General features: G+C 44.6%; 1 protein-coding gene across 1 annotated transcript in view; it reads right to left on the bottom strand.

The window, feature by feature from the left end:
- Positions 1–15,005, bottom strand: part of LOC124032454 (dedicator of cytokinesis protein 3-like) — an 84,641-nt gene extending 69,636 nt beyond the window's left edge. The window contains exons 1-9 of the mRNA XM_046344858.1: positions 14,978–15,005; positions 14,714–14,839; positions 14,505–14,629; positions 13,981–14,143; positions 12,599–12,705; positions 4,184–4,355; positions 2,648–2,745; positions 2,397–2,480; positions 488–588 (exon numbers count right to left, since the gene is read on the bottom strand). Coding sequence (XP_046200814.1) covers positions 488–588; positions 2,397–2,480; positions 2,648–2,745; positions 4,184–4,355; positions 12,599–12,705; positions 13,981–14,143; positions 14,505–14,629; positions 14,714–14,839; positions 14,978–15,005 — 1,004 coding nt within the window. The remainder of the gene's footprint in view (positions 1–487; positions 589–2,396; positions 2,481–2,647; positions 2,746–4,183; positions 4,356–12,598; positions 12,706–13,980; positions 14,144–14,504; positions 14,630–14,713; positions 14,840–14,977) is intronic.
- Between the last annotated feature and the right edge of the window lie 756 nt (positions 15,006–15,761).

Raw genomic sequence — 15,761 nt, 5'->3', positions numbered from 1 at the left:
TGACTACATGGAACTCTATTCCACGGTACTACATAGAGCCATGACTACATGGAACTCTATTCCACAGTACTACATAGAGCCATGACTACATGGAACTCTATTCCACGGTACTACATAGAGCCATGACTACATGGAACTCTATTCCACATCAAGTAACTGATGCAAGCAGTAAAATTAGATTAAAAAACTGAAAAAAATATACCTGGAGCCCAGGAAGAATAGCTGCTGTTTGGCAGGAACTAATGGGGATCCATAACAAATACAAATGTTGAAGCTCTCTGAGAATGGCACATCTACATTATCTTTAGATCAATGATAAACCACTACATGCACATCGAAGGATGATGAGATAAATGAACTTAAGTTTAAAGAGAAAAACCAGCTACAACAAAGGTTTGATCTTGATCAGCAAATAACCAGCTGTGACAAGTTCAACCACGTCAGCCTCAGCAGTGTCGTGTCTGTTGTACGACTAACAGGAACTCACTTGTACGCCAGCGCTCCAGCAAAGTGCTTCTGGATGTAAGTGTCCATGACGGGACGGAAGTGATAGTACTTGCTGTCCCTCAGCAGATTAATGATGAACACCTGAGGTGAGAGAGAGGGAGAGAGAGAGGAGAAAGAGAGATATTCAGATAGAGAGAGAGAGAGAGAGAGAGAGAGAGAGAGAGAGAGAGAGAGAGAGAGAGAGAGAGAGAGAGAGAGAGAGTGAGGGGGGAGAGAGAATGAGAGTGTCGGGGAGATGTCGAGAGAGAGGGAGAGAGAGAAAGAAAGAGAGAGAATGAGAGAGAGAGTCAGGGATAGAGAGATAGGGAGGGAGAGAAAGAGAGAGAGGGAGAGAAAGAGAGAGAGGAGAAAGAGAGATATTCAGAAAGAGAGAGAGAGAGAGAGACAGAGAGGTTAAGGGGGAGAGAGAATGAGAATGTTGGGGAGATGGCGAGAGAGAGGGAGGAGAGAAATAAAGAGAGAGAATGAGAGAGAGAGTCAGGGATAGAGAGATAGGGAGAGAAAGAGAGAGAGGGAGAGAAAGAGAGAGAGGGAGAGAAAGAGAGAGAGGGAGAGAAAGAGAGAAAGAGAGAGAGAGAGAGGGAGAGAAAGAGAGAAAGAGAGACAGAGAGAGAGAGAGAGAGAGAGAGAGAGAGAGAGAGAGAGAGAGAGAGAGAGAGAGAGAGAGAGAGAGAGAGAGAGAGAGAGAGATAGAAAGAGAGAGGGAGAGAAAGAGAGAGAGAGAGAGAGAGAGAGAGAGAGAGAGAGAGAGAGAGAGAGAGAGAGGGGAGAGAAAAAGAGATCCAGTCAGAAGCTCCACTCCAGTTTAATTTTTTGCCAGGCTGAGATGAGGGTGCACAGAGCGTGCATCCAACATGGTACCCTATTGCATTTAAAGTGCACTACCTTTGACCATTGCATTCCAAGCGGGCTTTCATGTGCCTTCTGGAAGGCCTTCTGTCTGACCATCTATCATCTCTGTCTGATCATCTATCATCTCTGTCTGACCATCTCTGTCTGACCACCTATCATCTCTTTCTGACCACCTATCATCTCTGTCTGACTACCTATCATCTCTGTCTAACCATCTATCATCTCTGTCTGACCATCTATGTCTGACCATCTATCATCTCTGTCTGACCACCTATCATCTCTGTCTGACCATCTATCATCTCTGTCTGACCATCTATCATCTCTGTCTGAGCACCTATCATCTCTGTCTGACCACCTATCATCTCTGTCTGACCATCTATCATCTCTGTCTGACCATCTATCATCTCTGTCTGAGCACCTATCATCTCTGTCTGACCATCTATCCATCCCAACACAACAGATATATACCTCTAGAAGGGAGACTGGGGGGAGAGGGGAGGGATACGTCCTTTGACTCTGTTGTGAGGAAGTCTGGGCTAGTCTAAACAGTCCCCTGAGATCTGGCCCTGCAGCAGGCAGCTGTCTGGGAGGGAGCTCCTAATAATCACTGGCTCTGGGCCAGCCCAGACACACTGAGACAGAGTCCTAAATAGTGTACTACTTTTGACAAGACTTCACTATATAGGGTGCCATTTGGGACTCAACATAAAAACACAGACACACTGTGACAAGCAGGCGCAGCATAGAGTACTGCAGCAAGAGGTGGATACCTCTAATGGAGAAAAGGCATTCAGTGTCATACGCACGCACATACAGACACACACACACACACACACACACAGACACACACACACACACACACACACACACACACACACACACACACACACACACACACACACACACACACACACACACACACACACACACACACACACACACACACACACACACACACACACACACACACACACACACACACACACACACACACACACACACACACACACAGTACAGATTCTCAGAAGTTTTCTCACCAGTGACTGGAACACCAGAGGACCATACTTGTCAGTGTTGTCATCCAGAATGGAAAACAGGGTGTCCAAAATGTCTTGGAGGAACTGTCAAATGATAAAGATATAAAGATACATGTTAAATATATGAACGACCTTTATATATATATATATGTATATATATATGCCATTTAGCAGACGCTTTTTAAACTCAGAGCGTTTCACCATATTTATTCAGAATGTACAGCATATTTGTTTTCCCTGTAAACTCTAACCTTGACGATCTCCTCTCCACTGACATGACGTAGTCGCCCCAGGATGTCCATCACTCTGTCTGGGTGGGCCTTCCACTTCAACAACGCAAGCAGGTCCACTGGGAACAAGACAATGGCAGCGGAATCAAGATCAGGATCAATGCCCAAGTAATCTATGCGAGCTTGGTGGGGAATGGGAGAGGAGAAGAGAAGCGAAGAGAGGAGAGGAAAAAGGGAGAGGAGAAGAGAGGACTGGAAAAGGGGAGAAGAGAAGAGAGGAGAAGAGAGGATAGGAGAGGAAAAGGGGAGAGGAGAAGAGGAGTGAAGAGAGGAGATGAGGAGAGAAGAGAAGATATTTTATTTATATTTATAGGAGAAGGGGAAAGAATAGAGAACAGAAGAGATTAGGAAAATAGAGGAGAGGAGAAGGGGAGATAATAGAGGAGAAGAGAAGAGAGGAGAGGAGAAGGGGAGATAATAGAGGAGAAGAGAAGAGAGGAGAGGAGAAGGGGAGATAATAGAGAAGAGAAGAGAGGAGAGATGAGAGGAGAAGGGGAGATAATAGAGGAGAAGAGAAGAGAGGAGAGATGAGAGGAGAAGGGGAGAGAATAGAGAAGAGGAGAGGAGAAGGGGAGAGAATAGAGGAGAAGAGAAGAGAGGAGAGGAGAGGAGAGGAGAGGAGAAGGGAGGAGAGGAGAAGAGAATAGAAGAGAGGAGAGATGAGAGGAGAAGGGGAGATAATAGAGGAGAAGAGAAGAGAGGAGAGGAGAAGGGGAGATAATAGAGGAGAAGAGAAGAGAGGAGAGGAGAAGGGGAGATAATAGAGGAGAAGAGAAGAGAGGAGAGAGGAGAAGGGGAGATAATAGAGGAGAAGAGAAGAGAGGAGAGATGAGAGAAGAAGGGGAGAGAATAGAGAAGAGGAGAGGAGAAGGGGAGAGAATAGAGGAGAAGAGAAGAGAGGAGAGGAGAGGAGAGGAGAAGGGAGGAGAGGAGAAGAGAATAGAAGAGAGGAGAGATGAGAGGAGAAGGGGAGAGAATAGAGAAGAAGAGAGGAGAGGAGAAGGGGAGAAAATAGAGGAGAAGAGAAGAGAAGAGAGGAGAGGAGAGGAGAGGAGAGGAAATAGGAGAAGAGAAGAGAGAAGAGACCTACCATTGTGTGTGAGCTTGGTGGAGGAGAAGAGACCTACCATTCTGTGTGAGCTTGGTGGAGGAGAAGAGACCTACCATTCTGTGTGAGCTTGGTGGAGGAGAAGAGACCTACCATTCTGTGTGAGCTTGGTGGAGGAGAAGAGACCTACCATTCTGTGTGAGCTTGGTGGAGGAGAAGAGACCCACCATTCTGTGTGAGCTTGGTGGAGGAGAAGAGACCTACCATTCTGTGTGAGCTTGGTGGAGGAGAAGAGACCTACCATTCTGCGTGAGCTTGGTGGAGGAGAAGAGACCTACCATTCTGTGTGAGCTTGGTGGAGGAGAAGAGACCTACCATTCTGTGTGAGCTTGGTGGAGGAGAAGAGACCTACCATTCTGTGTGAGCTTGGTGGAGGAGAAGAGACCTACCATTCTGTGTGAGCTTGGTGGAGGAGAGCTGTGTGGAGATCCAGAGGGTCTCCTTGGTGCTGCGTTGGAAGATGAGGCTGGAGGGGATGTTGGGACAGCCGTTGAAGTCCTCCTTACAGCAGGGCAGACCCAGGTACAACGCGTGGTTACTGAACGTAGCATTCTCGTCACACTGGAGAGGAGAGAAGGATGTGAGGTACTGCAGAGTTCATGCCAGATAAACCCTACCTCATTGACCAGTCAAAACTACGCTCAAACAAACTTGGTACATACAGAACCAAATAAATTGGACCTTTATAGCACTTATTTCCAAGTGGTTGTAAGGGAGGTGTCAGAGCCGTTTTGGCCTGTTTATGTGTTATGTATCATGTGGTCTGTCAAGGGTTATTTTCTACTTGTTTTGTACGCTAGAGGATGTGTTGGGGTCCCTGGTCATGTGTGTGTAGATACATTGGCCTGTTTATGTGTTGTGTATCATGTGGTCTGTCAAGGGTTATTTTCTAATTGTTTTGTACGCTAGAGGATGTGTTGGGGTCCCTGGTCATGTGTGTGTAGATACATTGGCCTGTTTATGTGTTGTGTATCATGTGGTCTGTCAAGGGTTATTTTCTAATTGTTTTGTACGCTAGAGGATGTGTTGGGGTCCCTGGTCATGTGTGTGTAGATACATATGGAAAGTGTTTATGTGTTGTTGAATCTTTCTACATTTTTTAAAAATGTTACAGCCTTATTCTAAAATTGATACAATCATTTTTCCCCCTCATCAATCTACACACAATGCCCCATAATGACATCACAATTCCCCATAATGACATCACAATACCCCATAATGACAAAGCATAAAACCGTTTTCTATATAAAAAAAATACCTTATTTACATGTGTTTCAGACCCTGGTCATTTACTGTAGATTACATTTACATTTTATGTCATGTGTATCATGTGGTCTGTCAAGGGTTATTTTCAAATTGTTTTGTACACCTTAGACATCCAGTGGAACAACCCTGGTCATGTGCATCTAGATACATTAAGGGCCTGTTTATGTGTTGTGTATCATGTGGTCTGTCAAGGGTTATTTTCTAATTGTTTTGTACGCTAGAGGATGTGTTGGGGTCCCTGGTCATGTGTGTGTAGATACATATGGAAAGTATTCAGACCCCTTGAATCTTTCTACATTTTTTAAAAATGTTACAGCCTTATTCTAAAATTGATACAATCATTTTTCCCGCTCATCAATCTACACACAATGCCCCATAATGACATCACAATTCCCTATAATGACATCACAATACCCCATAATGACAAAGCATAAAACCGTTTTTTATATAAAAAAAATACCTTATTTACATTTGTATTCAGACCCTGCAAATTTACTATAGAATGTTTTCTTTAGAAGCTGTTTATACTGCATATTTACTGTAGAACTGTATCTAAGCTGTTTATGCTGCATATTTACTATAGAACTGTATATAAGATGTTTATACTGCATATTTACTATAGAACTGTATCTTTAGAAGCTGTTTACACTGCCTATTTACTATAGACCTGTATCTAAGCTGTTAATACTGCATATTTACTATAGAACTCTATCTAAGCTGTTTATACTGCATATTTACTATAGAACTGTATCTAAGCTGTTTATACTGCATATTTACTATAGAGCTGTATCTAAGCTGTTTATACTGCATATTTACTATAGAGCTGTATCTAAGCTGTTTATACTGCATATTTACTATAGAGCTGTATCTAAGCTGTTTATACTGCATATTTACTATAGAGCTGTATCTAAGCTGTTTATACTGCATATTTACTATAGAGCTGTATCTAAGCTGTTTATACTGCATATTTACTATAGAGCTGTATCTAAGCTGTTTATACTGCATATTTACTATAGACCTGTATCTAAGCTGTTTATACTGCATATTTACTATAGAACTGTATCTAAGCTGTTTATGCTGCATATTGACTATAGAACTGTATCTAAGCTGTTTATGCTGCATATTTACTATAGAACTATATCTAAGATGTTTATACTGCATATTTACTATAGAACTGTATCTAAGCTGTTTATATTTACTATAGAACTGTATCTAAGCTGTTTATACTGCATATTAACTATAGAACTGTATCTTTAGAAGCTGTTTATACTGCATATTTACTATAGAACTGTATCTAAGCTGTTTATACTGCATGTTTACTATAGAACTGTATCTAAGCTGTTTATACTGCATATTTACTATAGAACTGTATCTAAGCTGTTTATACTGCATATTTACTATAGAACTGTATGTAAGCTGTTTATACTGCATATTTACTATAGAACTGTATCTAAGCTGTTTATACTGCATATTTACTATATAACTGTATCTAAGCTGTTTATACTGCATATTTACTATAGAACTCTATCTAAGCAGTTTATACTGCATATTTACTATAGAACTGTATCTAAGATGTTTATAGTGCATATTTACAATAGAGAGGAAGGGTTAGTACAGGTGAGAGGAAGGGTTAGTACAGGTGAGAGGAAGGGTTAGTACAGGTGAGAGGAAGGGTTAGTACAGGTGAGAGGAAGGGTTAGTACAGGTGAGAGGAAGGGTTAGTACAGGTGAGAGGAAGGGTTAGTACAGGTGACCAGGAAGGGTTAGTACAGGTGAGAGGAAGGGTTAGTACAGGTGAGAGGAAGGGTTAGTACAGGTGAGAGGAAGGGTTAGTGACAGGTGACAGGTGAGGAAGGGTTAGTACAGGTGAGAGGAAGGGTTAGTACAGGTGAGAGGAAGGGTTAGTACAGGTGACCAGGAAGGGTTAGTACAGGTGACCAGGAAGGGTTAGTACAGGTGAGAGGAAGGGTTAGTACAGGTGAGAGGAAGGGTTAGTACAGGTGAGAGGAAGGGTTAGTACAGGTGACCAGGAAGGGTTAGGGTGAAGGGTTAGTACAGGTGAGAGGAAGGGTTAGTACAGGTGACCAGGAAGGGTTAGTACAGGTGACCAGGAAGGGTTAGTACAGGTGACCAGGAAGGGTTAGTACAGGTGAGAGGAAGGGTTAGTACAGGTGACCAGGAAGGGTTAGTACAGGTGACCAGGAAGGGTTAGTACAGGTGAGAGGAAGGGTTAGTACAGGTGAGAGGGAAGGGTTAGTACAGGTGAGCAGGAAGGGTTAGTACAGGTGACCAGGAAGGGTTAGTACAGGTGACCAGGAAGGGTTAGTACAGGTGAGAGGAAGGGTTAGTACAGGTGAGAGGAAGGGTTAGTACAGGTGAGAGGAAGGGTTAGTACAGGTGAGAGGAAGGGTTAGTACAGGTGACCAGGAAGGGTTAGTACAGGTGACCAGGAAGGGTTAGTACAGGTGAGAGGAAGGGTTAGTACAGGTGAGAGGAAGGGTTAGTACAGGTGACCAGGAAGGGTTAGTACAGGTGACCAGGAAGGGTTAGTACAGGTGAGAGGAAGGGTTAGTACAGGTGAGAGGAAGGGTTAGTACAGGTGACCAGGAAGGGTTAGTACAGGTGAGAGGAAGGGTTAGTACAGGTGAGAGGAAGGGTTAGTACAGGTGAGAGGAAGGGTTAGTACAGGTGACCAGGAAGGGTTAGTACAGGTGAGAGGAAGGGTTAGTACAGGTGAGAGGAAGGGTTAGTACAGGTGACCAGGAAGGGTTAGTACAGGTGACCAGGAAGGGTTAGTACAGGTGAGAGGAAGGGTTAGTACAGGTGAGAGGAAGGGTTAGTACAGGTGACCAGGAAGGGTTAGTACAGGTGAGGAGGAAGGGTGTTAGTACAGGTGAGAGGAAGGGTTAGTACAGGTGAGAGGAAGGGTTAGTACAGGTGACCAGGAAGGGTTAGTACAGGTGAGAGGAAGGGTTAGTACAGGTGACCAGGAAGGGTTAGTACAGGTGAGAGGAAGGGTTAGTACAGGTGAGAGGAAGGGTTAGTACAGGTGAGAGGAAGGGTTAGTACAGGTGAGAGGAAGGGTTAGTACAGGTGAGAGGAAGGGTTAGTACAGGTGAGAGGAAGGGTTAGTACAGGTGAGAGGAAGGGTTAGTTGAGAGGAAGGGTTACAGGTGAGGAAGGGTTAGTACAGGTGACCAGGAAGGGTTAGTACAGGTGAGAGGAAGGGTTAGTACAGGTGACCAGGAAGGGTTAGTACAGGTGAGAGGAAGGGTTAGTACAGGTGAGAGGAAGGGTTAGTACAGGTGAGAGGAAGGGTTAGTACAGGTGAGAGGAAGGGTTAGTACAGGTGAGAGGAAGGGTTAGTACAGGTGAGAGGAAGGGTTAGTACAGGTGAGAGGAAGGGTTAGTACAGGTGACCAGGAAGGGTTAGTACAGGTGAGAGGAAGGGTTAGTACAGGAAGAGGAAGGGTTAGTACAGGTGAGAGGAAGGGTTAGTACAGGTGAGAGGAAGGGTTAGTACAGGTGAGAGGAAGGGTTAGTACAGGTGAGAGGAAGGGTTAGTACAGGTGAGAGGAAGGGTTAGTGAGAGGAAGGGTTAGTACAGGTGAGAGGAAGGGTTACACAGGTGAGAGGAAGGGTTAGTACAGGTGAGAGGAAGGGTTACAGGTGAGAGGAAGGGTTAGTACAGGTGACAGGAAGGGTTAGTACAGAGAGGAAGGGTTAGTACAGGTGAGAGGAAGGGTTAGTACAGGTGAGAGGAAGGGTTAGTACAGGTGAGAGGAAGGGTTAGTACAGGTGAGAGGAAGGGTTCACACAGGTGAGAGGAAGGGTTAGTACAGGTGAGAGGAAGGGTTAGTACAGGTGAGAGGAAGGGTTAGTACAGGTGAGAGGAAGGGTTAGTACAGGTGACCAGGAAGGGTTAGTACAGGTGAGAGGAAGGGTTAGTACAGGTGAGAGGAAGGGTTAGTACAGGTGAGAGGAAGGGTTAGTACAGGTACGAGGAAGGGTTAGTACAGGTGAGAGGAAGGGTTAGGTACAGGTGAGAGGAAGGGTTCACAGGTGACCAGGAAGGGTTAGTACAGGTGAGAGGAAGGGTTACACAGGTGAGGAAGGGTTAGTAGGGTGAGAGGAAGGGTTATTACACACAGGTGAGAGGAAGGGTTAGTACAGGTGAGAGGAAGGGTTAGTACAGGTGACCAGGAAGGGTTAGTACAGGTGAGAGGAAGGGTTAGTACAGGTGACCAGGAAGGGTTAGTAGAGGTGAAGAGGAAGGGTTAGTACAGGTGAGAGGTGAGTACAGGTGAAGGAAGGGTTAGTACAGGTGACCAGGAAGGGTTAGTACAGGTGAGAGGAAGGGTTAGTACAGGTGAGAGGAAGGGTTAGTACAGGTGAGAGGAAGGGTTAGTACAGGTGAGAGGAAGGGTTAGTACAGGTGAGAGGAATGGTTAGTACAGGTGAGAGGAAGGGTTAGTACAGGTGACCAGGAAGGGTTAGTACAGGTGAGAGGAAGGGTTAGTACAGGAAGGGTTAGTACAGGTGAGAGGAAGGGGGTTAGTACAGGTGAGAGGAAGGGTTAGTACAGGTGAGAGGAAGGGTTAGTACAGGTGAGAGGAAGGGTTAGTACAGGTGAGAGGAAGGGTTAGTACAGGTGAGAGGAAGGGTTAGTACAGGTGACCAGGAAGGGTTAGTACAGGTGAGGTGAGAGGAAGGGGGTTAGTGACAGGAAGGGTTAGTACAGGTGAGAGGAAGGGTTCACACAGGTGAGAGGAAGGGTTAGTACAGGTGAGAGGAAGGGTTCAGTACAGGTGAGAGGAAGGGTTAGTACAGGTGAGGGAAGGGTTCACACAGGTGAAGGAAGTTAGTACAGGTGAGAGGAAGGGTTTACACAGGTGAGAGGAAGGGTTAGTACAGGTGAGAGGAAGGGTTCACACAGGTGACAGGAAGGGTTAGTACAGGTGAGAGGAAGAGTTAGTACAGGTGAGAGGAAGGGTTAGTACAGGTGAGAGGAAGGGTTAGTACAGGTGAGAGGAAGGGTTCACACAGGTGAGAGGAAGGGTTAGTACAGGTGAGAGGAAGGGTTCACACAGGTGAGAGGAAGGGTTAATACAGGTGAGAGGAAGGGTTAGTACAGGTGACCAGGAAGGGTTAGTACAGGTGAGAGGAAGGGTTCACACAGGTGACCAGGAAGGGTTAGTACAGGTGACCAGGAAGGGTTAGTACAGGTGAGAGGAAGGGTTCACACAGGTGACCAGGAAGGGTTAGTACAGGTGACCAGGAAGGGTTAGTACAGGTGAGAGGAAGGGTTAGTACAGGTGACCAGGAAGGGTTAGTACAGGTGACCAGGAAGAGAGGAGAGCACATAGTTGTTACTGTATCACGGATACAGCTGATAGAATGCATCTCTCTGCACCTTTTCTATGGGAATACAGTTGAAGTCAGAAGTTTACATTCACCTTAGCCAAATACATTTAAACTCAGTTTTTCACAATTCCTGACATTTAATCCTAGTAAAAATTCCCTGTTTTAGGTCCGTTGGGAAAACCACTTTATTTTGAGAATGTGAAATGTCAGAATAATAGTAGAGAGAATGACTTATTTCAGCTTTTATTTCTTTCATCACATTCCCAGTGGGTCCGAAGTTTATATACACTCAATTAGTCTTTAGTAGCATTGCCTTTAAATTGTTTAACTTGGGTCAAATGTTTTGGGTAGCCTTCCACAAGCTTCCCACAATCAATTGGGTGAATTTTGGCCCATTCCTCCTGACACAGCTGGTGTAACTGAGTCAGGTTTGTAGGCCTCCTTGCTCACACACACTTTTTCAGTTTTCTATGGGATTGAGGTAAGGGCTTTGCGATGGCCACTCCAATACCTTGACTTTGTTGTCCTTAAGCCATTTTGCCACAACTTTGGAAGCATCCTTGGGGTCATTGTACATTTGGAAGACCAATTTGTGACCAAGCTTTAACTTCCTGACATATTTCTTGAGATGTTGCTTCAATATATATCCAATTAATGTTCCTACCTCATGATGACATCTATTTTGTGAAGTGCACCAGTCCCTCCTGCAGCAAAGCACCCCCACAAGCCACAACATGATGCTGCGACCCCCGTGCTTCACGGTTGGGATGGTGTTCTTCGGCTTGGCCAAACAGATCTATTTTTGTTTCATCAGACCAAAGGACATTTCTCAAAAAAAGTATGATCTTTGTCCCCATGTGCAGTTGCAAACCGTAGTCTGGCTTTTTATGGCGATTTTGGACCAGTGGCTTCTTCCTTCCTTAGCAGCCTTTCAGGTTATGTTGATATAGGACTCGTTTTACTTTGGATATAGATACTTTTGTACCTGTTTCCTCCAGGATCTTCACAAGGTCCTTTGCTGTTGTTTTGTGATTGAATTGCACTTTTTCGCACCAAAGTACGTTCATCTATAGGAGACAGAACGCGTCTCCTTCCTGAGCGGTATGACGGCTGCATGGTCCCATGGTGTTTATACTTGCGTACTATTGTTTGTACAGATGAACGTGGTACCTTCAGGCGTTTGAAAATTGCTCCCAAGGATGAACCAGACCTTTGGGGTCTACAATTCTTTTTCTGAGGTCTTGGCTGATTTCTTTTGATTTTCCCATGATGTCAAGCACAGAGGCAGTGAGTTTGATGGTCGGCCTTGAAATACATCCACAGGCACAACTCCAATTGACTCAGATGATGTCAATAAGCCTTTCAGAAGCTTCTAAAGCCATGACATAATTTTCTGGAATTTCCCAAGCTGTTTAAAGGCACAGTCAACTTAGTGTATGTACACTTCTGACCCACTGGAATTGTGATACAGAGAATTATAAGTGAAATAATTTTTCTGTAAACAATAGTTGGAAAAATGACTTGTGTCATGCACAAAGTAGATGTCCTAACCGACTTGCCAAAACTATAGTTTGTTAACAAGAAATTTGCGGAGTGGTTGAAAAACAAGTTTTAATGACCCCAACCTAAGTGTATGTAAACTTCTGACTTCAACTGTATTGGAGATATATATTTGATTCATGAACAATAAATGGGAAATTCACACAAAAAAATAGTAATGTTTGGAAAGCTGATGTTTTGTGGATATGATATGGACAGCTCTCTCCCGTGCCAGTGGTTTTCATAGGGAATCACCACTACATAGGGAATCACCACTACATAGGGAATCACCACTACATAGGGAATCACCACTACATAGGGAATCACCACTACATAGGAATCACCACTACATAGGGAATCACCACTATATAGGGAATCACCACTACAGGAGGAATCACCACTACAGGAGGAATCACCACTACATAGGGAATCACCACTACAGGAGGAATCACCACTACGTAGGGAATCACCACTACATAGGGAATTACATTTACATTTACATTTAAGTCATTTAGCAGACGCTCTTATCCAGAGCGACTTACAAATTGGTGCATTCACCTTATCACCACTACATAGGAAATCACCACTACAGGAGGAAAACAACCATGGAAAGAAGAGGCAGAAAGAAGGCTGACCTTGTAGACATAGAGCTCGTGACTCTCATCTGACAGCGTTGTCCCGTCCTCTCTCATCAGTGGTGTGAAGGCAAAGCTAAACAGCTTCTTCTCCGCCTTGTCTTTGGCTGTGGAGAAGAGGATGAACAGAGAGGATGAACAGAGAGGATGAACAGAGAGGATGAACAGAGAGGATGAACAGAGAAGAAGAACAGAGAGGAAGAACAGAGAGGATGAACAGAGAGGAAGAACAGAGAGGATGAACAGAGAAGAAGAACAGAGAGGATGAACAGAGAGGATGAACAGAGAGGATGAACAGAGAGGATGAACAGAAATGATGAACAGAGAGGATGAACAGAGAGGATGAACAGAGAGGAAGAACAGAGAGGATGAACAGAGAAGACGAACAGAGAGGATGAACAGAGAGGATGAACAGAGAGGAAGAACAGAGAGGATGAACAGAGAAGAAGAACAGAGAGGATGAACAGAGAGGATGAACAGAGAGGATGAACAGAGAGGATGAACAGAGAGGATGAACAGAGAGGATGAACAGAGATGATGAACAGAGAGTATGAACAGAGAGGATGAACAGAGAAGACGAACAGAGAGGATGAACAGAGAGGATGAACAGAGAGGAAGAACAGAGAGGATGAACAGAGAAGACGAACAGAGAGGATGAACAGAGAGGATGAACAGAGAGGAAGAACAGAGAGGATGAACAGAGAGGATGAACAGAGAAGACGAACAGAGAGGATGAACAGAGAGGATGAACAGAGAGGAAGAACAGAGAGGATGAACAGAGAAGAAGAACAGAGAGGATGAACAGAGAGGAAGAACAGAGAGGATGAACAGAGAGGATGAACAGAGAGGATGAACAGAGAGGATGAACAGAGAGGATGAACAGAGATGATGAACAGAGAGGAAGAACAGAGAGGATGAACAGAGAGGAAGAACAGAGAGGATGAACAGAGAGGATGAACAGAGAGGATGAACAGAGAGGAAGAACAGAGAGGATGAACAGAGAAGAAGAACAGAGAGGATGAACAGAGAGGATGAGCAGAGAGAGACAACCACTCACTAAGTGTCATATGTACCCCAAAAGGCTGGCCAAAGATGAAAGAAGCACAATTGAAGTTTAACCTCTTCCACTATATTCAAGAGTTGCTGAACATTTACTCTGTAGTTGGCTTTAGAAATGTCTAGCAAGCAGGAGTTGTCAAATGAGTTGTCTTCAGTATAATCTCTAGAACACAGGAGTAAAATATTTTTGTGCAAATTTGATCAGCTGTGTGATAACCTTCCTGTGTTCATACGTGTTAGAAAGTGAGATTTCCTCCACAAAGGTGCAAAGCACTCGATTATCATGACATTACTGATGATCTCTAGACCAGACCGGTACTCACTGGAGCAGTGTCTGAACTCGAAGCGTAGGTGTGACCCTCTGAAGCGGTCTATGGGGATGGGTAGTTTAACCACCTCGCTCCAGCGGGGGCTGTTGTTGTGGTAGAGGACAAAGGAACGGTGTTCACTAATGTGGGGCTCACCACTGCCCAGGCTGATACAGTCCTACAGGAAGACACACACACACACAGGTCATTACACACATGCACGCCCGCGCACACACACACACACACACACACACACACACACACACACACACACACACACACACACACACACACACACACACACACACACACACACACACACACACACACACACACACACACACACACACACACACACACGCCCACACGCCCACACACGCCCACACCACATATCATTATTTTAAACTGAACAATAAAAAAAACGTACAGATGCAAAGTCTTGATCGCAAATTAAATACACGAAACAAATGTAACGTATTTTGTAGGGTCATCTGACATATCATGGTCGTCAGGGGGAGAAAATGAAAAACGACACCTACCTTGAGCATCTCTCCGTCTGCGTAGAGCACGTAAACGGACACCTCAATGTTCTTCTGGACGCTCTTTCCTCCCCTTTCAAAGTCTCCTCTTTCCAAGGTGAGATACAGGTCGTTACGGATGTCACCTGGGGAGGTTAGACAGACACACAGGTCGTTACGGATGTGACCTGGGGAGGGTAGACAGACACACAGGTCGTTACGGATGTCACCTGGGGAGGTTAGACAGACACACAGGTCGTTACGGATGTGACCTGGGGAGGGTAGACAGACACACAGGTCGTTACGGATGTCACCTGGGGAGGTTAGACAGACACACAGGTCGTTACGGATGTGACCTGGGGAGGGTAGACAGACACACAGGTCGTTACGGATGTCACCTGGGGAGGTTAGACAGACACACACAGAAACGTCAGTCAGACAACAGAACTCAAATATGTATAATAGTGTATTCTATACCATCTATCGCGTCTGGCCTGCGCCGCTCGGCCTTCGCTCATCCATATATGCACATGTACATATTCTCATTCACCTCTTTAGATTTGTGTGTATGAGGTAGTTGTTGTGGAATAGTTAGATGACTTGTTAGACATTACTGCACTATAACATCTGCTAACCATGTGTATGTGACCAATAACATCTGCTAACCATGTGACCATTAACATCTGCTAACCATGTGACCAATAACATCTGCTAACCATGTGACCATTAACATCTGCTAACCATGTCTATGTGACCAATAACATCTGCTAACCATGTGTATGTGACCAATAACATCTGCTAACCATGTGACCAATAACATCTGCTAACCATGTGTATGCGACCAATAACATCTGCTAACCATGTGACCAATAACATCTGCTAACCATGTGACCATTAACATCTGCTAACCGTGTGTATGTGACCAATAACATCTGCTAACCATGTGTATGTGACCATTAACATCTGCTAACCATGTGTATGTGACCAATAACATCTGCTAACCATGTGTATGTGACCAATAACATCTGCTAACCATGTGACCATTAACATCTGCTAACCATGTGACCATTAACATCTGCTAACCACGTGTATGTGACCATTAACATCTGCTAACCACGTGTATGTAACCAATAACATCTGCTAACCATGTCTATGTGACCAATAACATCTGCTAACCATGTGACCAATAACATCTGCTAACCATGTGACCAATAACATCTGCTAACCATGTGACCAATAACATCTGCTAACCATGTGTATGTGACCAATAACATCTGA

The sequence above is a fragment of the Oncorhynchus gorbuscha genome, linkage group LG03, assembly GCF_021184085.1.
Source record: "Oncorhynchus gorbuscha isolate QuinsamMale2020 ecotype Even-year linkage group LG03, OgorEven_v1.0, whole genome shotgun sequence".
Lineage (NCBI taxonomy): Eukaryota > Metazoa > Chordata > Actinopteri > Salmoniformes > Salmonidae > Oncorhynchus > Oncorhynchus gorbuscha.
This window is presented reverse-complemented; position numbering and strand designations above follow the sequence as displayed.